This window comes from Toxotes jaculatrix, chromosome 3, assembly GCF_017976425.1.
Source record: "Toxotes jaculatrix isolate fToxJac2 chromosome 3, fToxJac2.pri, whole genome shotgun sequence".
Lineage (NCBI taxonomy): Eukaryota > Metazoa > Chordata > Actinopteri > Toxotidae > Toxotes > Toxotes jaculatrix.
In genome coordinates, this window is record NC_054396.1 from 28,692,161 (window position 1) to 28,718,443 (window position 26,283).

At 45.9% G+C, this 26,283-nt stretch overlaps 1 protein-coding gene across 1 annotated transcript in view; it reads right to left on the reverse strand.

Moving 5' to 3' along the window:
* Window positions 1–919: 919 nt before the first annotated feature.
* The window catches only part of chd6 (chromodomain helicase DNA binding protein 6), an 81,074-nt gene continuing 55,710 nt past the window's right edge, over window positions 920–26,283 (reverse strand). The window contains exons 22-45 of the mRNA XM_041033022.1: window positions 25,989–26,099; window positions 24,928–25,130; window positions 24,363–24,443; window positions 24,006–24,124; window positions 23,490–23,649; window positions 22,732–22,821; window positions 22,282–22,385; window positions 21,977–22,106; window positions 19,498–19,576; window positions 18,572–18,629; window positions 17,618–17,990; window positions 17,251–17,459; window positions 16,493–16,590; window positions 15,007–15,840; window positions 14,386–14,640; window positions 13,439–13,766; window positions 11,719–13,239; window positions 11,423–11,574; window positions 10,972–11,235; window positions 9,414–10,055; window positions 8,974–9,213; window positions 8,703–8,843; window positions 8,348–8,452; window positions 920–8,086 (exon numbers count right to left, since the gene is read on the reverse strand). Of these exons, the coding sequence (XP_040888956.1) occupies window positions 6,830–8,086; window positions 8,348–8,452; window positions 8,703–8,843; window positions 8,974–9,213; window positions 9,414–10,055; window positions 10,972–11,235; window positions 11,423–11,574; window positions 11,719–13,239; window positions 13,439–13,766; window positions 14,386–14,640; window positions 15,007–15,840; window positions 16,493–16,590; window positions 17,251–17,459; window positions 17,618–17,990; window positions 18,572–18,629; window positions 19,498–19,576; window positions 21,977–22,106; window positions 22,282–22,385; window positions 22,732–22,821; window positions 23,490–23,649; window positions 24,006–24,124; window positions 24,363–24,443; window positions 24,928–25,130; window positions 25,989–26,099 (7,554 nt within the window). The 3' untranslated portion in view covers window positions 920–6,829. The remainder of the gene's footprint in view (window positions 8,087–8,347; window positions 8,453–8,702; window positions 8,844–8,973; window positions 9,214–9,413; window positions 10,056–10,971; window positions 11,236–11,422; window positions 11,575–11,718; window positions 13,240–13,438; window positions 13,767–14,385; window positions 14,641–15,006; window positions 15,841–16,492; window positions 16,591–17,250; window positions 17,460–17,617; window positions 17,991–18,571; window positions 18,630–19,497; window positions 19,577–21,976; window positions 22,107–22,281; window positions 22,386–22,731; window positions 22,822–23,489; window positions 23,650–24,005; window positions 24,125–24,362; window positions 24,444–24,927; window positions 25,131–25,988; window positions 26,100–26,283) is intronic.

The following is a 26,283-nucleotide window of genomic DNA, read 5'->3' on the forward strand; positions in this document are numbered from 1 at the left end:
TGCTGCTGAGTGCTCACTGTTTTTGTTCCGCGCTTCCCAAGAGATCGTCTGTTAAGTCGACACGCTTTTGTTTTCATTTTTCTCGCAGCGCTTCAGATCAGTTCCTTAAGGATTCATTTGGAAATGTGTTGGTGAAAAGACGTGTGGTGGAACAAGGCTAGAGCTGGATGAAAACAGGTTTTAGGCATGTAGGTTAAATTTAACCTGTAACAAGCAGAAGAGCCTGAAATGTGGAAGGATTACATGAACAAACAGGACGTGAGGAGATAAATCTGTTCTGGTAAATATTTCCCTCATTGTGTTTCAGTGGTGGAATGTAACTAAGCACATTTAGTCAGTCCTGCAGATACAGTGAGTACCTGGACTTTATACATCTACTCCACTACATTTATTCTGACAGCTATTCTGGTTCTGTTATTATAATAGAAATTACCCAGCAGTGTGTAAGAAGTTAAAATGACTCCAACCTGCTGCCACATTAAAGTGATTCTCACACACATGCATCACTGCATTACTGATTATAATCCAGTCATATGATCTAAATATATTATTCTGAAATGAGTCGTTCTGCAAAACGAGAACTTTTACTTTTGATAAAATACATTTTGATGCTAACACTTTTATACTTAAAAGCTCAGATAACTTCTTCCATCACAGCAGCAACGCACTGAACTGTTTCCAGAATTCAACCTACACAGCTCTCCATCACTTCTGTTCCTCTACCTGCTCGGTTCTTTTCAGCTTTACAGGACGGCTGCAGACTCTCAGACACATGGAGCATGCTGTGGGTCCAGCAGGGTCACCGCAGTCGACAAACCTGAAACGTCGACACAAAATTAATAAATTAAAGCAACAATTTCAGAATTTATTTGAAAAAAAAAATCTCCAGAGTTCATTAATTACTCACCGAGGACCAAAGAAAGTTGAAAGTCATCTTTTATTGCACAATAAAAGATCACACATACCATGTTTTGACTCATGAGATTGGTCCACATGGGAATACAGAGAGCTATAGTTACAAATAAGAAAACAAAAGAAAGGAAGATAAAAACCCCACCACAAAACGTACTTAGTAATGAGCAGGTTTCTGACGTCAGGATCAGTCACTTTGTCCTTTCTCCACTTGTTTGAACACACTTGGTTCAGTCACATATCATCCAGCCTCCCTGTCGTAGTTAGACTGATGTGGGTGGTTTCACAGACATGAATTCAGACGAGGTGATGAACTTATTTATCCGCACTGATAAACCTGCTGCCTTCACTTTCGTTCACTGCTGACTGATCGATTATGGCAGATTTTTGTGATTGATTGTACTCGGTTTTGTTTTGAAGTTGCGAGGCTGTGCTGTTTCTCTCTAACACACGATCTGGTCTCGTTTTGAAAAACGGGAACAGTAAGATAGAAGCAAACTCAAAAACGTGGGATTATTGTGACGTAGTTTGGTTTAATGTCTCAGAGATGAGTCTATGAATTGAGTTTATTTCCTCCGCACGCCGACACGCCGCCATTCTGCAGAAACAGAAGGTAACATGTTTATGAGCTTTCTGTAAACGGGAATTACAAGAGTGCTAAAGCTGCAGCAAAGTCTTAAAACAGCCAATATCAGATTATGGCACAGAGCAGGGAGACAGACCGTAGGAGCTGTAATTCTTATTATATATCTGCCTCTTATGCCAAGATAATATTTCAGTGTCTGTGAAACCAGCCTGTAAAGAATCCAGACAGAGAGTCGTGTACTGACTCAGGGATTTTCTCATTTTTATATGATTCTCTTTTAAAAGGCAAAATGCGTTTTGATATTTAGATTTTTTTTATGGAACATTAGATTTGAAGCACATTTAGATTTGTGTCACATCTGTTAATCCTGTTTGACTGTGTGTTCAGAGCCGGAGCTTTGGAGTGTGTTTGGAGGTTGTCTGCGTTCTGAGGCTGTGTGTGTTAATGTCACGTAACCTGGCTGCATCCTGCTTTTCTTTCCTCCTGTTTGATTTCATGATATTTATCCTGCCACAAAGCGAAACTGGCTCCCTTCTACGGGGAGGTCAAAGGTCAGATACGGATCAGCTGACAGGGGTTCAGTGTCTCACTTAAGAATGAGGAAGCTTAAACGTTGGACCCCTGAATAAATGAAGGCCGGTCGTCATGGTGACAGAGACAAACCCAGGTTTCTCAGACTCAGTCAAACAGCAGAACGAACCAGGTCCAGTGGGAGGGTGGTCAACGTTTCACTGCCATTATCATGTCAGAGACAAAACTTTTTAAAACTCACAAAAAGGAAAAAACATAACAGAATGGGTCATCGGATTCAGGGTCAATCAGCTGATTCTGGAACTGGATCCGTGTGACTAATGTTGTGATTTAAAAAAAAAAATACTGAGAAAGCAAAAGCAAAGAAAGATGTTTTCCCCTCAAAAAAACATTAGCAGGAGCTGTAAGTGTGTAAATCTACGCCTGGGTCTGAGTTCAGGTGAGCAGCTGCTGAAGCAGAGCAGATTAACTGCTGTGTCTGCTCCTTTTCAGTCGCCTTCTCCTTAAATGCAGAAATGTACGGTTTCTAATTTGGGGAACCGGTTAGCTGCGCCCTGGGCTGTGGGAAAGGACACCGCAGGTTGTTTCAGCCTAATGATCCCAAACAGTTCCCTTCAGTCTGATTATTATTGTATGGCACAAACGCTGTAGCTCTGTTCCCTGAATTGCTGTACGCTGAATGCAGAGGAGATGTTCTACGGCCTCTCGGCCACGTCATCAGGTCTAAAAAGCAGATTAGCAGGTGACGAGGGCTACAAAGAAAAAAGCTGACAGTTTAACTTCCATGTGAACCAAAACACTTTTGTCTTTCTGGAGACGTTCAAGAGCAACACAACCAGCCATTAATCAGTCATGACACAACGATGTAAAGACAAAAACTGCACAATAAATACGTTATTTATGATGAGATAAACGTTAACAACATTTCTGAGGTGACCGTTCTGAGGAACATTTAACCAAAAGGACTTCAACGAAAAGAGAGAACACTGTTAAAGAAGGCATGGTGAGACATGAACAGACAGTACAGAGCCATCGCCGTCACCCACCTCCAGCTGCTGTCATATACCGCACCTACGGGTTTGTTTCAAGTTTGTACACAAGAACACACCAGTAACAGGAAATGATGCGCGAACGTGGGCTGCAGAATTAAAAGTTTGTTTTTCTTTTTCGGATAATTGAGCTGTGGTACATAACATCTGGCTTCCTCTTCTGATTTACTGATGCTTCTTTTGTTTTTGTTTTTCCCTCAGGAATCTCCACAAACACACAAGAACAATCAAATGCTCGATTTGGAAACATAACACGTGATAAATACCAAACACAATGGTATGGGATTAAAGAACCGTCCTTAAAGGGAAATTCCGGTGATTCTCAACCTGTATCCCATAACAGCTTACTCCTCACCTCCACTGCAGAGATTTCAGAGAGTGAACATTGGTAAGAATGACACTGATTAGGGCGAAGAGCATGAACCTCCGTCAGCTTTCCAAACTTGTCTTTGAGTCCAACTGAAAGCAACTGCAGGATTCAGTCCCCTGGATTTCCCTGTAACTGCTGCGGTAAACTGAGGAGCAGCTTTAATCTCAGGGTATCGCACAGATTCAGTCAGTGAAATCTGAGACATGTATGTTTGTCCTTCAGAAACTTGCAGACATTAACCATCTTCATTCTGCATGAGCCTGAATCTGTGCGTTTGCTTTTGGTCGGACTCAAAGACGTGTTTGGGTCCAGAGCCGGAGGAGCCTCGCGCCCTCTGCTCTCCTTAGAGCAAGTGAAGCCACAAAAAGAGAAACCACGTTAAATCATTTTAGAGGCACTGGTAAGAAAACAGTCACTTTTTGTTAACTCTCCTTTTGTGCTTTGAGGGATGACTGATTGACTTCTGGGAATTAACGCAGCGATTTGGACAGTGGTACCTTTGCATTACTGTTGGCTTTTGAAGTTAATGCACATCACCAAGGCCGTGTACGCGTACAAGAAAAGGACAAACCGAACACAAACACGATAACATGTCCCTATATGGAGATGTAACAGAACTTCTATACAAAAAATACTAGCTAAATAAGGCATTTTTTTTTTTTAACTTTGAATAATACATAATGAAACTAAGAGAGAAAGAATGTCATATTTGGTGAAAGTTTGGCAAAGCAAAAGAAAAGTATAATAAATTATATGGAGCCACAAACTTGTGACAAGGCAACAACTATGTTTTTTTTTTTTCCCAACAAGAAATGTGACCTGTAAGAACGAGACAGAAACAGAAACACAGCTCCACAACAAAAACGTGTGCGCATGCATGCACACAGACACACACACACACACTCTCTCTCTCTCTCTCTCTCCCGTCGTCACACACACCCTCACACATGTGAAGGAAAGAAAAGACAGTACAGAAACAGGTTAACATTCACAAAAAGACACTGTGCAAAAATAATGTTTTCATGTATGAAAACAAAAGAAGTGAAGTCCAACATTATAAGCAGAAACATCTGACATATACCCCCAAAGTACAGACCCTGTTGTGAAAAGACTGAATAAAACCGGAGACTTGCATCCATTTAATGTACAGTACAGTCTGTCTGACACAGGAAACACTGGGACTAACCTCAATGCAAAATCCCCTCGCATATGTCAAGTATTTTTTTTTTCCCACTGGAGAAACAAACAAAAGATGAAAGAAATAAATGGTGCACTTAAAAAAAAAAAAAAAAAAAAAATTAAACAGCAATATACAGCGATAGATTTACATATTTAGAAACTCTTAGTATGAACTGCTATTAAAACTAATCTGAGGAAAAGAAACGAGACAGAGCAACGACGAGGCACTCAGCCCGAGTGATTCACACCGCTTTGTTTCCCTCCTCTTCCTGTGTCATCTGTTCTTCATTCCTAAAGAACAGACTATTCCCTTTCCCTGGACAGATGGTCGACAACGCACAGATAATATTTCTCTGAAGGCCGAATCCGGTATGGTACGGTATGGCCAGAACAGAAATGACGTGATGCTACAGGTCATGATTGCAACCGTTCTGCAGCAGCCTTTTCTCACCACTGATGAGCCACTGATAAACTGATTGGCTGTGAGTTAATGTCATTTGGGAACCTGATTAAAGAAACCCCAGGGCAAAATTAAAAATTAAAAAAAAATCTCTTCTCCTCTTTTTTTTTTTCCCCTCCTACCATCCCTCCAACCCAGCATCTGCGGGACAGGATACAATCAAATCTGCCTCCTACCGCCCCCTGGTGGCTTGACTGAGCTCTTAACTTTGAAATTCTTGTCGTTCAGTTCTTCTGATTAGACCCGAACTCTTAAGGGACATTCTCTCAAAGTGACTTTGTGTTTGAGAAAAAAAAAATCTTAAAAAATCTTTGCATGATCTATAAAGTAATAAAAGAAACTGAAGTTAATCTCTTTTATCAACAAAAGCAAATAAAAAAGGTGGAGTTCCTCTTGTTCTGAATAACTCCACTGTTCCTATTCTTGGAATTCAGATTCTTCTAGTCTGAAAACTAAAGGACTTTTTTTTTTTCTCTGAACTTCTTCTTAAAAAGAAGTCATAGCAGCAAAGGCATAGTGATGCACCGATAACAGTAAAACGAAAATATGAATGACAGTATCTAAAACATGGGGGAGTGCCAGACAACGATATCTTAAAATTAAGATACAACATTCATGCCTAACATCACTTTTATTGTGACTGTTTGCGACAGTCACAGTTTTCTTGATTTTAACGGGTAAAAAACTATCAAACATTTTTTTTTTCCTGATTTGTCTTAAATCTAAATGTACTTTTTCCAAAGGGCTAAACTACGTAGTTGGGCTGCCGTCTGTTTCCTTGGAAGAGTAGCTTGCCTGTTTTCCCTCAGTATCAACTGGGAAAAGGTGTTTTAGTGTCACATGCCTGGGAATGCTGGTTCAGACTCTACAGTCTTAACACTTCCAGGCTTCTCTAACCCTGTAGGTTTTTGAACATTGCACAGAGATAATCAAAAATGATCCTCAAAAGAAGTCAAAGGAACATGACAGTACTCAGGTGAACGGGCTCATTTTTCGACCTTGAACGTAAAGATACGCGAGCGCTCTTCTGCTCGGAGCTTCTCTGAATTCGCAAAATGTGGAGAGAAATTCAGAACGACTTTAGAAAACCACCCCTGGCTGTGCCCCTGCGCTCCAGTCGCCCCTGTGACGGGGCAAACACACCAAACCAAAGCTGCATGATCCAAAACCATCTGCATCATCACTTTGAGCTCATAACCACGTCAGCGTTACTGCCAAAGCTGCTTCTTGGTTAGCACATCTTGCCTGCAGTGTGTGTGTGTGTGTGAGTGTGTGTGAGTGTGTGTGTGTGTGTGTGTGTGTGAGTGTGTGTGTGTGTGTGTGTGTGTGTGTGTGTGTGTGAGTGTGTGTGTGTGTGAGTGTGTGTGAGTGTGTGTGTGTGTGAGTGTGTGTGTGTGTGAGTGTGTGTTCCTGTTGAGAAGTGTCCCTCCCGACTCAGTCTCGATGCAGAATGAAGGGGAAGAATACACAGAAGATCATTTTCTTACACTAGGTTTTTTGTATACAAGGAGGGAGTGGAGAGGGTTGGTGGGGTCCTGGTATATAAACATGACCGAGTTGAATATAATCATCATCGTTATTATTAGTCATCGTCATAATAAAAGTCTTTACATGGACATTGACTGACAGACACGGCACAAACTTTACACTGTTGCTCAGTCGAGAAAAAGAGCAACGAAGGAGACAGGAGGAGAGAGCAGGAAGTGGTTCGTCTCTCTGTCCCCTGCAGTTTGTCTCCTCCTCTATGCTTCCTCTCCTTCCACCTGTCTCTGCTCCTCAGTTTCCTGCTTCTCCTCCTCCACTGCCTCTCCTCCTGTCTCCTCCAATCTCTCCTCGCTCTCCTCTGTTGCTGCTCCCTCAGGATGGTTATGGGAGTCTGGTTCCTGGGGCTCTGAAGGCCCGTCCTCTCCGTCTCCCTGCCCAGTCTGGGGCTCTTCGGTCGGAGGTGGCCCTGCGTCTGGAGACGAGGTAGAGGGAACGGAGGAGGAGGAGGCCGGGTGGGAGGTAACACTAGCCTTAACTGTACTTTCTCTCTCCTCTAACTCTCCCGTTACCACCTTCTCCCTCTCCTCCTCTCTCTCCCCTTCCTCCCTCCCTCTCTTCCTCCTCTTCTTTGGGCTTCCCGGGGAACCGTCTACTGCACCAGGAGGCATGGCGGGCAGCGCCATGATGCCTCCGTGCGGCAAGAACATGTGCGGGTACAGCAGGCCGTGGGACATGCCCGGGATCAGGAAGGGGTTGAAGGTAAGATGGCTGCCGGTGCTGGCTCCAAGATGTGCAGAGCCAAGATGGGCCCTGCCGGTGGAGGTAATGATGGCTGCAGCCTCCACCCCTCCTGGCCTTTTGTTGGCTTCCGCTGCGCCTTTCTCCTCCCGGCTCCTCTCCTTCTCACCACCGGTGGCTGAAGAGGCAGCGATCTCTCTCTCAGCAGGCGTCGTGGACGAGGGGCTGGCAGCCTCAGACGTGGAGGGTGCAGTTGTTGTGGTGACCTTCGGAGCAGACGAAGAAGAAGAAGAGGACGAGGAGGAGGAGGTGGCGGCGGGGTGAGGAGGAGGGGGCGGTGGCGTGTGCGCCATCATTGCACCAACACTGAACAAAGCGTGTTGTGGGATTGCAGCCCCATGGGGGTGCGGGATGCCGTGCAGCATCATGGGCAACATACTCAACCCGTTCTTGGCGTCTTCCGCCGACGTCCCGGCTCCTCCCGCCTGGACAGCTGCAGGGAAACCGTGCGGGAATCCAGCCGCCATGATCCCAGAGATGGGAATTCCAGGAATACCACCACGGAGATTCTGCATGGCCACCATGGAGTCCATGCTGCCGATCAAACCGCCGTTCATGAAGAGGGGAGGGCCGAGGCCAGATGAGGAGGAGTCGGAGACGGACAGCAGGGGCTTAGGCATCTCACTGCGAGGTCGACGCCCACGGCGCCGTGAGCCCGGGTCTCTGTTGACCGGTTCTGTCAGGATCCGAGAGAACTTCCCCTCAGGGAGGAAACCCTGCAGGTTAAAGCAGTTACACATTACATATTATATTCAACTATGTAAAATGATTTTCACAAAATGCAAGAAAATATAAAAATAAGAGGAAGAAGAAAGTCGGAGAGGAGAGGTAGAAGCACCAGTACAGTTTGAAAAAGGAAATGATTTGTAAAAAGTGAAACTAAAATCATCTCTTCGTGTTCACAAGCCTGCACGTTCATGCCTGGAACACGACGCCATGTGAGGCTGACTAACATGGTTCAAGAGTTTTATACTCACAGAGTGTTTGACCACATCAGCCCAGTCCGGAGCGACGTAGTACTCTGAGTTGGCGTCCAGCCACCTGGACAGCTCCTTTATGGCTGGAGCCATGGCGCCACCAAGCTGCCAGGTAAGAAAAGCAGTACAACAATTTAATGACAAAGATATTCATCAATATTCAGGACGTTCTTCCACCTCTTATCAACTTTATGACTGTATGCCTGTATTTCTACCACAGCGCCACCAAGCTGCAACAAAGAGAAAATGTGTCACTAATGTGACTTCGTCCAGTGACTGAACTTTATTAATATAGAACTTTAATTTTGAAAATGCAGATTCACAGAGGTGAACATGCTGCGTGTGTGTTTTCTACCCTGCGTCCGGTGCCCCGGTGCACAACAGGAACCCTCTCTTCCCCCGTCAGAGAGTTGATATCCAGCTTAGTCGGGTCTTTGCAGCGATGCCTCCTCTGCTTGGGGCGCTCCACGAAACCATGCAACAGACCTGCTCCCGACTGCAGAGCGGGAGCGGAGGAAGAGGAGGGTGGACAGAAGAAAGAAAGAAAGAGTCAACAGGCCACGTCTTTTGAATTAAAACATGAATGTGTGACCCCGTAGCCGCTACAAGCAGCAACAACGTCTTACATGAGCGAATGCGGGCAGATCCATGCTGTAGCCCGGATTCTGTCTCAGCCACTCGATCAGGCCTTTGCTGGCTGCCTCTCTGTCGATGGCCACGATCTCTGGCTGAGGAGGTGTCTGAGTGGGGGTGGGAGTAGAAGAGGAGGACGGCGTGGGAGGACCCGCGGGTCGCTCTGAAGGAGAGGGGGACGGCGAGGAGGTGGAGGAGGAGACGGAGGAGTGGCTGATCACCTCCGCCCGGCCCTGCAGGTAGACAGACACACACATACAGATGCAGGTGTTTTAACACTGTGACATTCTGAGCAGGGAAAAAGGATTTTCCTCTCGAATCCAATCTTTTTTCCCCCAAAATGCCCCGAGTGCAGTTTCTCTCTTTCACACTGAAGCACATACAACATCTGTAACTGCCCTCACACTGAAAAGGCCCTCCTCCCTCCACCCACCTGTGTCTCAGGGAGGTGCAGTCCTCGGCTCTTGGTGAACTCAGAGTACAGAGCTTCCACGTTTCTCCTCCTCCCTCTCCTCCTCCTCAGTGAGTCATCTCCCCTCAGGCTCCCGTTAACTATTTGCCCTGTTACAGGATGGATGAGCCCGGCCTGCAGTATCCCGGCCATGTCGATTCCCACAGGGCCTGGTAAGGGTGCCGTGATGGGGGGTGGCGGCGGCAGCTTATGGCTGCTGCCAGGACCAGCACCGTGGTGGCTGATTCCTGGTGCAACCACAGCCTCACCCGTCCCAATGCCACTAGTGGTGCTTATTTCTGCAGATGACTTGGTTAAATCAATGGCTGCTTCTTGCCAACCATTGATCAACATGGCTCCTGTACGGTGAGAGGGCGGGGCCACCACCGGCACCTTCTCACCACCAGAGCTCGTGGTGGCAGCAGCGTGGCATGATGATGCTGATTTCCCAGCTAAAACCTTGGCAGCGGCTGCAGCGGCAGCGGCTTCATAGTCGAATGACCTCCGACCTCCTGCTCGTTTGAGCTCGGGGAGGAACGGAGGAGCCACGAGCCTCTCCTGTAAGAGAGGCAAGGAGGTGAGGCGCCAAGCTCCGCGCCCGCATGCGCCGCCCCGCGGCATGTACTGTCAGGGTGGACAAGGTGGGTGAGGGGTAGACAAGAATGGGAGAGAGATGATGGATTTGTTAAACATACATATGGACTGAGACACAACACAGTGAGCGGCTGTCAACCAGACCTGGGTAAAACTGTGAACCCAACACCTCAACACATATTTTAAAAACGGGTTTATCGTGTCGCGGATTTGATGCGTCTCCTTTGGAAGCTGCTTCAGGCACCTGATGAGTTACAGAAAGCTTTGTTTCCCTGTGAGAGTGTGAGAGTATCAACAGCTGATTTACGGTGTGTAACGTTTTTGAAATGATGACTGAACCGATAATTAGCCAGACTACAAACTGGCTGTATGAGAACAAATGCAGTTTTCTGCACTGTTCTGTAAATTTCTCTCCATAAAATGGATAAATAGATATTTCTTAATATGTACTAATCGAAGAAATCTTTAACAGTATGACTACAGGCCCCAAGTCTGATATCAACATGTATAATATCAACAGTACACATTACAGAGACAGGAAACTTTACAAAAAAGCAACAAAGCAATGATGTGAACTAGAGGTGCCCAGTGCTACATGAAGGACCTGATTTACATGTGGGAAAAAAATTATATTTACATTTATATTTCTATTATATGTACATTTGTTGTAATGTAAAACCTACTTCAACCCTCACTGAAAAAATGATAATACTCTGTGAGTGCACACAAGGGGACAAGTCAAAGTGAGGAGACACTCTGCTGAGTCCTTGTCAGTCTATCAGATATCAGCGAGCCTAAATCTGCAAGTACCTGCACCACCAGCGTTATTAGCAGTTTAAACTGGACACCACTTTCATGAACCATGGCATGAGACAGTGGAGATAAATGTAGACAGATGACAGATACACTGATATGCACAATAACAACAACACAGGTACGTTCTCACCTTAGGTAGTCTTGTTAGAGGTGGGGGGATGGGGAACCCCAGTCCAGGGTTTGCCTGCTGGACTCTGGCCTGGCCTGGGACGGAGCTCGGGGCTGTGGTGGGGAGGAATCCCGCTCGGTGGTGGTGATGCTGGGCTAAGCTGTTGGCCAGGCAGGAGTTGGCGGTCAGGGAGCCGGGCGAGTCGTGCTGCTCGCTTGGCCAAGGCCACTTCCCTTTCAGGATGGCGTGGCAGATGCTGTCCAGACGGTTGATGATCACCCGGTCCTACAGGGGGGCAATTCAACAGCAAAGAACCGAGCCAATGACACGAAGAAGATAACGTGAATGGGTGAATGAGTCTGATTCAATGAGAAGAAGTACCAAACATCTGCAGCTCTGCAATGGACGTCATGCAAAACGAGCTCTACAAAGACCTCAGCAGGTATTTTAGGCATGAAAGACGAACCAGTACCTTTGGCCACTCAGAAAACGAGTAAAGTGCTTTCTCCTGTAAGAGCTGAGCGATGGTCGGCTCCCTGGTGTCGTGGAGACTGTCGGGAATCTCACCCATGGAAATAGGAGTAGCAAACCTGGGGCTGCCCGCATAACCTTCCACCACAGGCACTATGAAGAGGACCACAGGTCTGAGATCAGCAATCTGCCTTATTTCTAACATGAATACATGCTTACAGTCCCAGAAGGCGTCAGCACTATGCTGCTGTGATTTGAAACCCATTCTGAACTGAAATGACCGGGTCTGAGTCTTACCTGGTGTACTTGGTCTCTCCTCCTTCACTTGGCCTTTCACCACCACCAGGCTCTCTGAGGCATCCACCAGCCCGTCCGCCTGCTCCAGCTTTGGGGTCAGGACTGTGCTGTCGGCCTCCAACAGCTCCTGCTTCGCCTCAGCTTTGATCTCGGGTAAAGCTGTAAACTCGAGGCCCTCTGGCTTGGCCTCAGGTTTGATCTCAGAGCTGTCTGGGTAGGTTGTAAACTCCAGGTCCTCTGGCTTGGCTTCAGGCTTGATCGCGGACGCATCAGGAAAAGCTGTTAACCTTAAACCTTCCGGCTTTGTCTCACTCTTAAGCTTGGCTCCATCTGGATAGCAAGCAAAGCTGAGAGCTACTGGTTTGGCTTCAGGTTTGATTTCAGTGCCGTCTGAGAAGGATGCAAACTGGAGAACTTCGGGTTTACTGTCGAAGCTCTCAGGCTTCATGGACAGGCTTAGGTCTTCAGGTTTGGCCTCCAGTGCTTCTTGTTTCACAGGATAGTCTAACTGCTCAGCTTTGGTCACCAGGTCTTCTGACTTAACGGCATAAGCAAGAAACTTCGAAGGTTTGACCTCAGAGCTGTCAGGGTAGACGGGTAGCGCTTCCTCGACAATCTCTGATTTTGTCTCCTCTACCTTGACCGGTAGCTCCAACTGAGCTGCTTTCTTCTCACCAACACTGTTCGGTAAAAGAGAAGATTTAAGATCCAGTGGTTTTGTGTCGGTGCTGTTTGCAGGTAGAGCGGGGGCAACTTTGATTTCATTTCGTTCAAGCAGATTGTCTTTGCCCTCCTGATCAAGGGAGAGAGTCAGGGCTCTGCTCTTACAGTCTTCGACTGTCCTGTCATAGTTTTCCTGATCCGTGGAGACTTCAGGTTTGACTCCAGCTCCTCCGCCGCTCTTTACGGCGGCCTCATCAGGCTTTGATGCTACCGTAAGGGATGAGAGGGAAGTGGAGGGGCAGGAGGGTTGTACACACTCTGAGTAAATGCTGTCCAGCTCTATCTCGCTGGCTTTGGTGTCGAGCTGTTTCACCGCCTTTTCTGCCGTTTCACAACAGGGTTGAACTAGTGGAACATCCATCAGAGAAACATGATCCACCTGCCCTTCTGAGATCTCATCCACCTGATCAGAAAGATCTGTACGCTCCATCGAACCCTCCTCTCTGGAATTTTCCGCAATTTCTCTCGCTTGCAGAAACTCTCCAGATGTGTTCCCCATCAGGTTTCCAGACTCCATAGAGTTTTCAGCTGTCTCTTCCTCAACTGTCTGATACAGAATCAACCCATCCACCTCCTCCCCAGGTTCCTCAATGGACTCAGGACACTGCTCGAGCTTTCCAAGATAAGGATGCACACCTTGGGATAAGTCCCTTTGTTCTGCTTGCTCAAAGCTCGCCTGAAGGTCTTGAGACAGTTGGTTTGAGACCTCCATCCTCTTGTCCCGTTCCTCCAGACCCGACTCTGGCTCTAACCCATCGATCTGGTCCATGCATGGATTCAAGACTCCCAAATTTTGGCCTGTGCCTGTGAGAGGGAAACATTGAGGTGTGAAATAGAGCTTTGTAATATTAGTTAAATGAAGAAGAACAAAGAGTGTGAGCAAATACTAGAAACATAAGATATACAACAGAGACAATAATATAAAACCAAGAATTTAATTTCACAGGACTCAGGGATTCATGTGATAACCCCCCCCCACACACACACACACACACACACACCCCTTGCTCTGCATCACCTGGCTCTCTTTCCAGACTTTGATCTGCTTGTTTTTCCACGTTCTGCTCCATGGCCTCCCCCGACAAGTCTTCCGCATCTTCTTCCTCTTTGTCATCAAACTCAAACCCGGCACCTCCTTCCCGGTCCTCTGCCTCGTCCACAGGATTGCTCAGGCTCTCAGTGACATCAGAGTGGCCCAGCCTATCCTGCGGCTCATGGGCAGTGATGTCAGACAGAGAGAGGGGAGGAGGGGGGACGTAGGGCGGAGGGGGGCTCGCTGACAGGTCCGTCTGATCCGCACTGGGCTCCTCGCTCACGCCAATGTCCTGGATGTTTAAAACAACAGTGTCAAAATCTGATTTACACAAGCCTGAGATGTGCACTCGTCACAGAGCTGAGCAATAATTCATTATCACTGTAAAGTGATTTTCAGTGCAATCACATTATGGTGATATAATCATTTCAATAATTCAAATTTCAAGTAAATTGTGACTAAAAACAAAGGAAATAAGAACATGAAGACATATGTCTAACGTAAACCAGAGGAACATGACTCTCTGCAGTAAACACCAGTGTAATTGCTTTGCAGTCCCTGTTGTATAATAATTCTGACAGCCATAAGAGAACAGCAGTTCTCAAAATTTCAATTTACGTCAAATTCAAATGTTTTAATACTTCTCTATGAGTAATAATACTCTGGATAAAGTCAGTAAGAGCTGAAAGAACAGCGGAGGAAACCTCTACTCAATTTCATAGTCCTTTTAGCATGTTTGTCTATGGCCTGCCCCACTGAAAACTATACTATTACTATACTAATGCTTTCAGATTAGCATTACCTTAGGGTTGTGATTATACAGGCAATTTTTTAAATGCTTTTGAAATCATTATCATTTCGTCTGTAAGCTGCTAATGTCTCCCTGAAGGCACAGGAAGCTACAAACCAACCTTAAAGAGCATGTAACTCGAGGACAGCGGCTCCACAGAATCTCCTGCAGAGGGGTGGGAGGGAGAGGATGAGGGTGGGAGGCCCAAGCACTCCTCCAGAGTTCCGCCTTCCTCCCCTCCTCTGTCTCCCCCTTGTGCCTCCTCATCCTCCTCCTCCAGAAAGCCAGTCTCCAGAGTGGAGGGACCCAGGATTGGATCAGATTCATTGAACATGTGGTGAGCAGGACTGGAGTGGTCTGTACCGTCCCAGGGAGCCTGCAGGGATGGAGGTGATGGATGAATGAAAGATGATCATGCACACAAACATGTGGATGGATGTGATGAAAAAAAAAATATATGGAAAGAATAAAAAACAGTGAACTGTTTGAAATTGTGTCTAAACAATCTGTCACCTGTCAGAAAATTAAACTGACAACAATTTTGATCGTTGATCCTGTTTAGGTGAAATGTCAAAACTACCTTAAAAAAGAAAAAAAAAAGAAAATGATGGATCCAGCTTCTCAAATTTGAGAATTTGGTGCTTTTAGCAAAAGAAAAATAGCAATTTGACAAAAACAGGCACTGTGCAGTCACAAATACATCAGTTATCAGGTCATTGTAAATGTAAAGCATGATGCATACCTGTAACTGGTCCAGCTCCACTGATGGCGCCATCAGCCCAGTCTCCTCTGACGAGCCCTGCTCACCAACAAGCACGTCACTCCTTAGTTTTGAATCCAGGTCCGTTCCTCCGACACCATACGAGTTGAGCATGCTTTGACCTCCTGCAGCCGAGTTGAAGGGGAAACCATTGAGGGCGTCTTTCGATGCCTTCCCTCCGTGTAAAGCCTCTGCAGACATGGCGTCATGCTGCAGGGAACTCAGCTCCAGGGTTTCATCCAAAGGAGGACAGTCCAGGAAATCTCCCCGTGACCCAGGCACTATTCCCAGGCTCGGTGAGGCCGAATCGTGGGCATCCAGTGGTGGGGGGTGGAGGTGAGGGTGAGAGGAAGAGGAGGAGGAGGAGGAAGGAGAAGGAGCCGATGGAGGCACAGTGTGATGCTGGTGGTGATGATGGTGGTGTTGAGAGGACTGGTGGGGATACTCGGGAGGCTGAGGGGAGTGGTGACCCAGCCCCGAGTCGTACAGGCAGCAGTGAGGATGAGGCAGCTGCGGATGCGACGAGGAGGAAGATGAGGATGTGATGCCAGGATGAGCCGCCAAGCCGGGATGGTGAGGGTGGTGATGACTCTGAGGATGAACATGAGGGGGCTGCACCCTGACGTAGTTCCTCTGAGCCTCCACAAAGGACAGCTGGGGGTCGTTGAGGATGTAGAAGTCGGTCCGACTCAAGCCGTGGCGTGCTGCCCCAATGAGGAGGTCGCGGTCGTGTTTTCCTGTCTCCCACCAGACCGGGAGGTAGAGGGAGGGGCGGCACAGCTGGAGGCGGGCCGAGAGTAACGGATGACGGAGGACCTGAGGGAAGGATGAAATTCAGAGAAGGTATCAGGAGAGAAAAAAAAACAAATTTTGATCCCAAATAGATGCACAATTTTTTAACAAATGTGTTTTTTACTTTATTTCCATATTTCAAAGACCTAAAACAGAGATGTTGAAATATCCTGTCTGTGTCTTTGAAGAGATTCTATGCAGATATTTTACTATGAATTCACAAAGTTAGTTCATGATACATGAGTCTAACAGAAGATGTCCAAAAAAATGTGCTGAAAACCAAAAGCAGCTGATTTTTCCATGAATGTACAGGCAACAATCGCCTGGATCGTCACTGACACTGTACAAGATGTTTAAATTTTGATTGTGAGTCAGGATTGTGCCTTTTTTAAATGACTTAAAGATTGATTTATGGATGTTTATCTCCTCTCGACTTTGGACTTTGATTTATGACAGCGGCACAGAACGCCTTGATCAAATGCTACAGAAAATACGTCGAGACAAACGAATAAGGTTCATCTGCGCCTCCATCAGTGCGGTAAAACGAACTCATATCGTGCTCCACACAAAGAACCGCGGTGTCGCAGATAAACTTTTGAAGTCAGTTTTCAGATTCTAAGTTGCAACAGTGAAAAGCAGTATTAATGATGAAGCTTTGTTTCTTCAAAGAGCCCACCTGCTCTCTGATCTTGCGGAGCAGCTCGATGCGGTATAAAGTCCGGGCTGCTCTCTCCTCCGTCAGAGGCTCTACCTGCACAGCGGGATCCACCAGCCCTGGAAGAGACGAGAGGGAAGGAGGGAGAGGAAGAAAAGATTGAGAAGTGGAGAGGGAGAAAAAGACGGTAAGAGAGAAGGTCAACATTAGCATGGAGCCGGTGAGAGGCATGAAGGCAGTTTTAAAGATGCAGAGATGAAAGCAGGCGGATGAGAGAGAGGATAAATAAGTTCAAGTGTGTTTGTGTGTGTGTAAGTAACCACAGGCCTGTCTTTGATGGGTTTGTAATCCATCACACACATGTACAGCAGCTTAAAGTGTGTGTGTGTGTGTGTGTGTGTGTGTGTGCGTGTGTGTGTGTGCGTGTGCGTGTGTTGCACATCCTCCTGTCAACCTTTCATCAAAACATGTTTTGTTCAATTGATGATCCTGATGTTTTCACAATTGAGCAAATACATGACTGTTACTTAATCCCCAATGACACTAACTTCTAAATCAGCTGGACTCTACAGGTTCTGACAGTCCAACTTGCCTTCATATAGTAAAACCAGCCGACTGTGGCAATAAAACAAAGCAGGAAACCATAAACCTGCTGTTCTGGGCAAGATTTAAACCATTTTATCAAGATCAATTCAATCAGCAAGCAAGCCTGCTACACCATGACCTGGTTCTCAGGTTCAGACAGAACACGTCCATTTATGTTTGTCCATAAACGATACCTTCTTCCTTCCTCGGAGGCAGCTTGCAGGCCGTCCTGCACATGTTGACGAAGGAGTTGAAGTATCTCTCCAAACTCTCGTCCGTCTTCCTCTCCAGTCGGGCCAGCGCTCGGAACTGGGACCAGTCGAAGGTTTTCGTCTCTGGGTCGTACACCACCCCAAACGACGACACGGTGCGGTAAAAGTCTGCTTGCTCTCGACGAGTCCACCTGAAACGTGACAGAGGAGACACAGGCAGAAATAATGTATAATATGGAAAAGCACTCTGTCCATGTTCAATATTAGAATAAAACTATCATCTTTAGACTTTATATCTGCTGATACTGATTATATGTCTATTTATGCTTTGAATTTCCAGCATCATTACCTTCTCTGCCACTCCAGAAACAGGGGGTCAGGCTCTGCTGCGACCACAGGACACCTCCTCAGCTCCTCGCCCAGCTGCCAGGCCAGCGGCCCGCCGGCGTGATGACTGTGAGAGGCTCCGGCTCCTCCCATCCCCATGCCGACGAGGCCGTCGTGGAGCAGGAAGTCGTGCCTGAGCAGCGGCTCGCGGCGTATCGTGAACCGCTGGTAGGCGGTGATGAGGCGTCGTAAACGCGCCGTCAAAGCTGGTCCGGTGGGCCAGAGCGGTCGGGCCTGGACCACATGTAGAGCCGCCACACCCGTCCCTGTTCCTGCTGTCGTCGTGGTGACCAAAGTCCCATCCTGTGCGCACAAGTCACCTGACATCTGGGAGTCTGTGAGGACAGAGACAACGCTGTCATAATTACTGCACAGCTTTCCCTAAACATCCGGCCTTAGAGTACCTGCATGTTGTGAATTTAAAAAAGAATTAGGAAGGAAGAATATAATGATTTTTTTTTTTTTTTTATAATATTATCTATTAAGTTCCTCCATTTACACCAGATCAGTGGGGAACAGGGTGTTTGTGGTGTGCATGTTTTACCGTCTCTCTCCGGAGTGCCATTCAACAATCAGATGTTCATTAAACGTACCCACTGAGACTGTGAGCACCATTAAAACGATCAAAACTCATTTCACACATTCGATCAGCCCTGTGCTCTGCAGAGCAGGGGTGAAATGAAGACTTCAGCAGGGGAAATGGCTTTAGATAGGAAACGTCGTGGGAAAGCACCTCTCGGACCCAACAGAGAAATTATATCATGTCGGACTCGTTACAGAAAAACGACAATGACCAGCTGAAATGAGACTTTAAATTGCCTTTGTGACCTGCGAACGTCATGACATTACACAGACGTCCACCACAGGGAAAAGATGACATGTACTGTATGTAACTGTGCAGTACGGTGTGTCTCACCTGGACCTGTACTGTCCGGCTTGTCTGAGGTATCGGTGCTGGAGCAGGTTTCCTCTCCCTGTGAATCAAACACACACACAAAATTATCCAAAAAGAAAACATCTAATTTAACACAACAGTGACATCAACGCACAACAATGGATGTTTTTATCCACAACTCTGCCACACAACTGCCAGAAACCAGACATGAAAATGTTAAAACCAATATCACAATATTAGTCTGAATATTTTTAAATATAATAATAAACTGTAAATTTAGACTAAATCACATTATTAGTAAATATTTTTTAACGCAACGAGCTGTCTAACAGGCCAAACTCGTTCTGCAATTCGTGCAAAATGTGTTACTGATTTTGATTTTATGTTATTGAGATATGATTCCAATGAAAGATAAAATACTGGAAAAAAAACGTATATTCAAATTTTATATGGAATGGACTAAAAGTGAGACCCCACCCTTCTTCGTCTTTTATAATCACAGGTTAAAGGGGTAAAGTACATAAATCAGTGTAAAAGCTGCAGGACAGATGTAGACAAAAAACCCTTTCTTAAGCATTTATGAAATCCAGCAAGTGGAGAAACTGATCCTGAATCAGTTACACTGCACTTTGTTAGATTTTTAACTTGGAATTTCTTAAAAACACAATCTAACATTATCTGTGTGTTATGTACTAAAATGCATCATTAACTCCACAGAATTCTCCGTACGGTACCTTGGGGCCTCACACTTCTGTAGACCATCAACATGAAGCATCCAAAACTTCTTTTTTTTTTTTCCCAGGGGCAATTTTAACAATCACCACACAAAATTAGACTTTTTTTTTATCTTAAGTGACTATAGTGAAGTAAATGAAGATGATGAGCGAATATAAGACTGAGATCTTTTTAAACAATGACGTCGTGTCTCAGGAGAACTTCCTCTTCACCTTCATGCTCTCGTCTCTGTCCTCGCCTCCATCAGCTTTGCTCTCAGTGTCGTCCTTCGCCTCCTCGGTTTTGCACACACTGACAACAGAAACGACAGAGAAGAGGAAGAAGCTTTAATAACAGCCACGGGTTCCTACTGAGCTCCCCAGGTGAACGACCGAGGGCAAAACGTTAAGATACAGAGAAGAGTTTCCCTGATGTCTGACTCATGATAAAACATGTCGAAGCCGATCGCACGACGAGAAAAAGCTGCTAACGACACAGACACAACAAAGAGCCCGTCAGAGTACGAGCTGTCAGAACATCATCAGATGGAAAGAAAACAGATTAAATTTGGGACAGGAGAGCAGACTGTGCTACGGTTACTGAGGATTAAAAGCAGCATGGAGATCAAATTTCCTGAGGCACCACATAAGAAGAGAAAAGAAGAATGTTTTTAACCAATAACAAAGCAAATGAACATGACAGCACAACCCCGAGTTTGGCTGATGGCAAAGAATGAATGAAAGGAAGAAAAGAAAAACACACACACACAAAAAGCCTCTAACAACAAAATACAATAACATCTGAACAGAAGAAGAGACTGAAAATATCACATACAGAGTTTACAACACAGAGACACATGAAAACTAAATTACATCTAACACCCAGCTGTGGGAAACACATTAAAACAAACAACAACATGCTGAAGGGCTGTGTCACAGTTACAGGTTGGAGACAGACTGAGTTCGGCCTTTGCCGGACTTTTTGTTCATCTGTCGCACAAAGCAGGAACCCTGCTCTTCAGACGGGTTTCAGAACCCAGGGAACGACCTGGTGATACTGCAGGACCGTGACAAATGGAAGAGAGAATGGAAGAGATCTCCACAGCTGAATGTGTTTTTACAGTTCATCACTCAACAAACAAAACTGTCAGTCAACAATGGAGAGAAAATCTACTGTATTGTGCATATTTCTGTAGTTCTGTTGAGATATTAATTCATTTTAATTTATTCTCTTTGACTGCTGACTTTTAGATTTCTGAAAAGAATTTGCAAAATATCCGTCCAAACAATAAATATCAGCAAATGTGAAATGAAAGTCTGTACAACTCCTGCACAAAGCTCCAAAACTGTCAAGCTTCATCAGTGTGGTAGAAAAGATCTCTGCAGTATTTTCATTTACAAAGCAAAAATACCGCAGAGATCTTCTCTATCATTTTGGACTCGCTGATGCTTCCAGCGCCTTAGCAGAGAACCGGTCGGGTCATCCTGCAATAAGCTTCATAAATATCAAATCTGTTCTCCACACCTTCTGTGCTGTAATGTGCTGTCAGTTCCACTGGGGGCAGAACATTCCTGAAGCAGCGATGAGAAAAAGTGCCGCTCTCTCTGTGTGAACATTGTGTGCAGGTTTTGTACGAAGCCCTCCGCGAGCACAGATTCTTCCTGGTGATTTGTCCCTTCTTGGTATTTATTTATTTTTCACGTCCTGTTCCAAAGCTGTGTAGAAAGCCTGCGGAGTTAACATTCTGAGGCTGGGAGATCTCCCCGCCACGCAGTCGCTGTGCTCAGCTGGGAACAGCTTCAGGTTGAACAGGTAACAAAGCGAATGACAGCTTCGATTACCCTCAGGAAGAGGATCAAAGCTTCCTGTTTGAAAGTAGGTGCGTCTCATCTTCATAGCTCTGTCATCAGCCAGCGGAGCTGCTCCCAGAAAATAAATTTCCCACACTGCGTTTACTCTCACCTCTTTTTCTCTGCCTGACTCTTTCGCTGTCACTTATTCCCTCTGGCTTTTTTCAGCATAGCTTCTTTTTGCAAGACTGGCAAGTGCAGTGAAAGCACCAGAAAAATGACCTGTGACGACGGTTTTCACAGCTGTCCTGAGAAAAAAAAAAAGTCTGCACCTCTTAGAGTTCAGTGGCAGGGCTGAGACTAAAATTGAGCACTGCATGATAATACACCTGTAACTGCGTGTGTCGGTGTAATAGCCATCGTTAAAAGCTGATCTGGGTGTTGTTCACATAATAAGCACTTTGATATCACCCTTTGCATTTCTATTTCTATCCGTTTTTAATCTTGCTCTGCAGACTCAGGATGTAAAGCAGGTGTGTGGGCGGGGAGGTGGCAGTGTCGACAAAAACAAACACGGCATCACAGAAGACTGGATGTGTTTTTCGCACCGGCGTTGGCGCCTGCTGTGAACACTACTACAGAGAGTGGAACAAGTGATGACTGGTAGAAGGAGGAGGAGGCGGCGGTGGTGGTACAGGGAAGCCAATCCGTGGACGTCCATGTGAGTCTCCTCTGTACCTGCCCTGCATGTGTGCGAGAGCCAAGGTGACAAGGCTGCCATCTGGGCAACAGCGGGTGACTGCCCCCGGGCCCTGAAACCTCCAGGTTCACTGTGTGTCCGTGTCTAGTCTGCGCTATTTATTTATTTGTTCTCTAACACGCACCACCCCTCAAAAGAAAAATGCATATGCATGTACTCCACCTGTCAGCCATGTCGGAGGCCCCCTCTCCTCCACCCTGTTCAGCAGACAGCGCTGTGACGTCGGGCATCCCCACCCTCTCCAGGAAACACAGTTCTGGATCGGCACGCATGGCGTTGTACCGCTCATATCCTGTCCAACGACACACATCGACGGAAAGACGCACGATTAAAACACTGACAAAGAAAATACTTAGAATATTGAACCTCTCCATGTTTTTAATAAAGCCCAAAGACAATTTTCAAAAAACTACAACAGGTGGTTGTTTAAAAAAACGGTCAAACTGTGAAGTGACACCTGTCCTCACCGTGTTTGTGGACTCCTATGAGGAGAGACTTGTCAGCTTCTGCATCCCACCACGTCGTAGGAATCTCTATGTAGTCGATGTCTGGTAGTGACACCTCAAGTTTACTGTCAAAACAAACAGACACACACGCAAACAGTCAGTCAGTCACTGTCGTCGGTGTCAGTTCAGGCTGCTCCACTGAAAACGCAGCCAGTCAGTCAGAAATCTCATCGCCATGTTTTCTGTTTACTGCGAATGTAAACAAGCAGGAAGACAAAAGTATTTCACAAATTAATCAATCATGAAATCATTACATTTTCTTTTTTTTGGTCAGATTTTGAATCAAAATAGAGAAGAGACATTTGCTGACATTAAAGTTGGAACAGTTTTATCCACAAATCAACAGACCACCTGATTCATCTGGTAAAATCTACTTTAACAGGTAGAATATGAAGAACATGCTCCACATACCTGGCAGGTATCCCCTCTAGAGCCTGACTGGCAGCCTCACCCAGGACCTCCACCTTCAGGTAGTACAACATCCTCACCCTCAGCAGCACCCTGTGGAGACAAAGGTTGAGTTGTACTCCTGACCCACACACTGCAGTTCAGCTGGTTCAGACTGGCTGACTGAATCCTCTCAGTGTGCGACCGCAAACCGTTTTTCTTTAATGCTTCATATCGTCTAACCTCTCGCTTTGTAAAGTAACCACTCCAGTAAACGAGAGTCCTTCTGTCAACAGGCTTCTGTCTGAGAACTAAATTAATTAACAGCCACTGCTCTCACCTGGCCACACAAACAGATACAAAGGAGTAAACACTTCACACTGTAACTAAACAGCTCCAAGCTTCAGAGGGAAATTAAAGTACCCGAGTGACTCTGCGTTTAGGAACCATGCAGGCTGCGCTCCTGTACTCGTGCTACTGCGTTGTCGAAGGCTTTCATAATAGTGTCGCTGTGCTGAAGCACCTCTGGCTTACAGGCAGGTGCACACTGCTCCAAATCACTAATGAGCTCTGCAGCTCATAAATTACACAACTACACAAGCTGAGCTGAAGCACATAAAGATACTACCTTGTTGTTGTTCTCAGAAAAAGGTAAAACTATTCTCAAACCGTTTCATCTACAAAACCGACAGTTTGGTTAAGGACGACGTGAAGGTTACAGAACAGCAGACGCCTGTTCAGTTCTGTTCACTGAATTCTGTAGTAACCGGTAGTGAACTGACTTGTTGCAGTGTTGTTTGAGGTGTTTCTTGTAGCTCTCGTCCTGCAGAACCACCTCAGGGTTACAGTGGACCAGCCAGTCGGCGTTCTTCACCTCAGGAACATTTAACTGATTCTTCAGCTTCTTCCCCTTCCGACCCCGAGGAACCGGAGCTGATAAACCTGGGACAAAGAGGAACGGAGACGGAACCGGAAAAAATGAAACTAGCCCATTGTGGCCATTTGTATAAACAGTAGCACATGGTGATATTTTAATGAAAATAAGCAGTAAGGTGTTAGACAGAGTGGGAGGTTCAGAGGTAAAATTACTATCAAAGTGAAAGGAGGGGGAACTCCAACCAAACTGCACCAAGAAAGGAGAATCGAAAAACACCACGTCTCTGGTTCTGCTGCATCGATTCTGATCCTGTTCTCCAAACTGTCTACTGTGAGTTATGGGAGTGCCACACTAAATCTTTGTGTATTAGTATTAGCTCTGGGGCTAACGTTGCTGTGTAACTGAATAGTGAAATGCTAACCAGAGTGATTGAGCAGTGCCTGGTCCTGGCCTTCCTTGGTGGGTGAGATCAGATCCCAGATGAAGCTCTTGATCTTGTCGTCACCTTTGTAGTGTCTCAGGCAGTAAACCAGCAGAGCCCTGCAGAACAAAAAACATCAGATTTTTAATTTTCACGTTTTTTTTTTCCCCACTTCTCGTAAACAACAGCGGTTATATGTTTGCAGGTATAGTGTCAGGCACTGCAGCGCTGACCCTGGTTCCCTGTTCTCCCAATGATCTGGGACTGTTCTTTTTACTGTCACACTCACTGTTAATGATTCAGCATATTTCAGACTTTCTGTGGGGAAAAACATAGACAAAGACTTGATGTCCTTACCTACAGATCACCTCCATGTCTCTCTCTGCCAGGTGCCATTTAAACCGACCGTGGTTTAGGATGTCCTTCCACCGACCCCAGCTGGGAAGACGGACGGGGGAGTGAAAATAGGAAGAGGAAATACAACAGGTCACAGAGAGGGACTGAGACCAATAAATAATAATATATCAGCTGAAACAAACAAGTGATCACCAGTGGACTTTCTTTCCTTCACCTCAATCCACAGTGAAAAACACGCTCTGTCGCATTTTTATATTTGACATATTTATGTTCACACTTGAGCTTTAAAGAGACCGACTTTGTAAACAAAAGATTCTGAGCTCTCAAGCAGCTTTTTATTGGACTGAGTATTAAGATGCCACCCCAAGTGTTGCGAGGACGTCTTTGTATACCTAAAACATTCAGGTTCTGAGTCATTGTGTTGCCGTGGAAATACTCTGCAGGACACTTGGAAAAGGACCAGTTTTCTTCTGCTGCTTCTGTAAATTCCACCCCAGCTGCTCGGTGAACTAAGGTGTGAACATGTAGGCAGATGTGAATTATTCTAACATGTCTCAGGTCGTACCCAAAGATAAGCAGATTCTTTTCGACCCGAAAGCACTCGGCGCGGAGGTACCGCCGAGTGCGCTCGCCCAGGCGACGAGTGCGACACGGCCGGTCCTCTGAATCGCTGTCCAGCTCTGAGAACTCCATCAGCTCGTCATCCTCAAAGGAGTTGTAGTGTCGGGTCTGCTTCCTCACCCGAGGCGTGTCGATCACCAAGGACTCCTGCGTGACAGAGAAAAAATGGAATCATATGAGAAAAGGCGGACTTTGTAGAGACTTTGTAGGAGAGATCTGTCGAGGTTTTCATCCTCTGGTTGTATTCATAGAAAAGGGACACCTGAGGGGAAAAAAGGAAGAGAGACAAAAACACATACACAGCACTTCTGTTCACTGGGGGTCTCAATTATTAGGGTTTCAAGGCACGAATCATGGTACGCGCACACACACACACACACACACACACACACAAACACAGTGTGTACGAAGACAGTGGCAGTGCTTGGTGCACAGTCTGCTTCATTCATTAAGGCGGGCCATCTGTTGGGGAGGAGAGAAGAGGAGAGGAAGAGGAAGAGGGAAAAGGAAAAGGAAGAGGACGATTCCTTTATCCTCCTTTCTTACTCTCATTTCCATCCTGCCCTCATTTACTCTTTCCCCAGTTCTCAAGCTCGGCTTAACGTCCCCTCCCTCCATCTTTGTGTTCACTAACTTGGATCGGATCCATTTTTCTTTCCAAGCCTTATGTTGCTCCCCATCTCGTTTCCTTCATCCATTCCTCCACTACTCCTCCTGTACTCTACCTTCTTCTTACCTTTGCTGAATGGAAGTTCATCTCCTGTACAGTGGCTGATGTTTCACCTCTCTTCATTTTATCCTTTTTCACCTTTCCCTTCAGAATCTCTCTCACTTTCTTCACTTCTGTTCATTTCTTGCATACCTTCATTTTGATCCTTTCTTTATTTCCCATTATTTTTGAGCCATCTTCTCCTTTTCTGTCCCTTTTCTTTGAAATCTCTCCATTTCTTTAAGTTCCTTTCTCCTCTCCTGCTTTCATTCTTAAATCTGTTCCTCTCTCTGTACCTTCTCAGATTTGGAGTCGATCTCCACTTCCGCGATCTTGGCCCATTTCTGCCAGAAGTTGGGGTCGTCTAGAGAAATGTCCGTTCTATTACCAGATGAGATGAAGCTGGCCTGAGGAGACACAGGACACAGTGGAAAAAGACGTTGGCGTTGAACCAAATGTTTGGACTGAAGCTGCTGAGTGCCGAAGCTGTTTTGCATAAATATTTAGGGTTTGTACAATTGATCTTGATGCCAAAATCTTCCAAGTATTCAGTGATTCCTCTGAAACAGCATTTAGACTTTTGGATAAAAT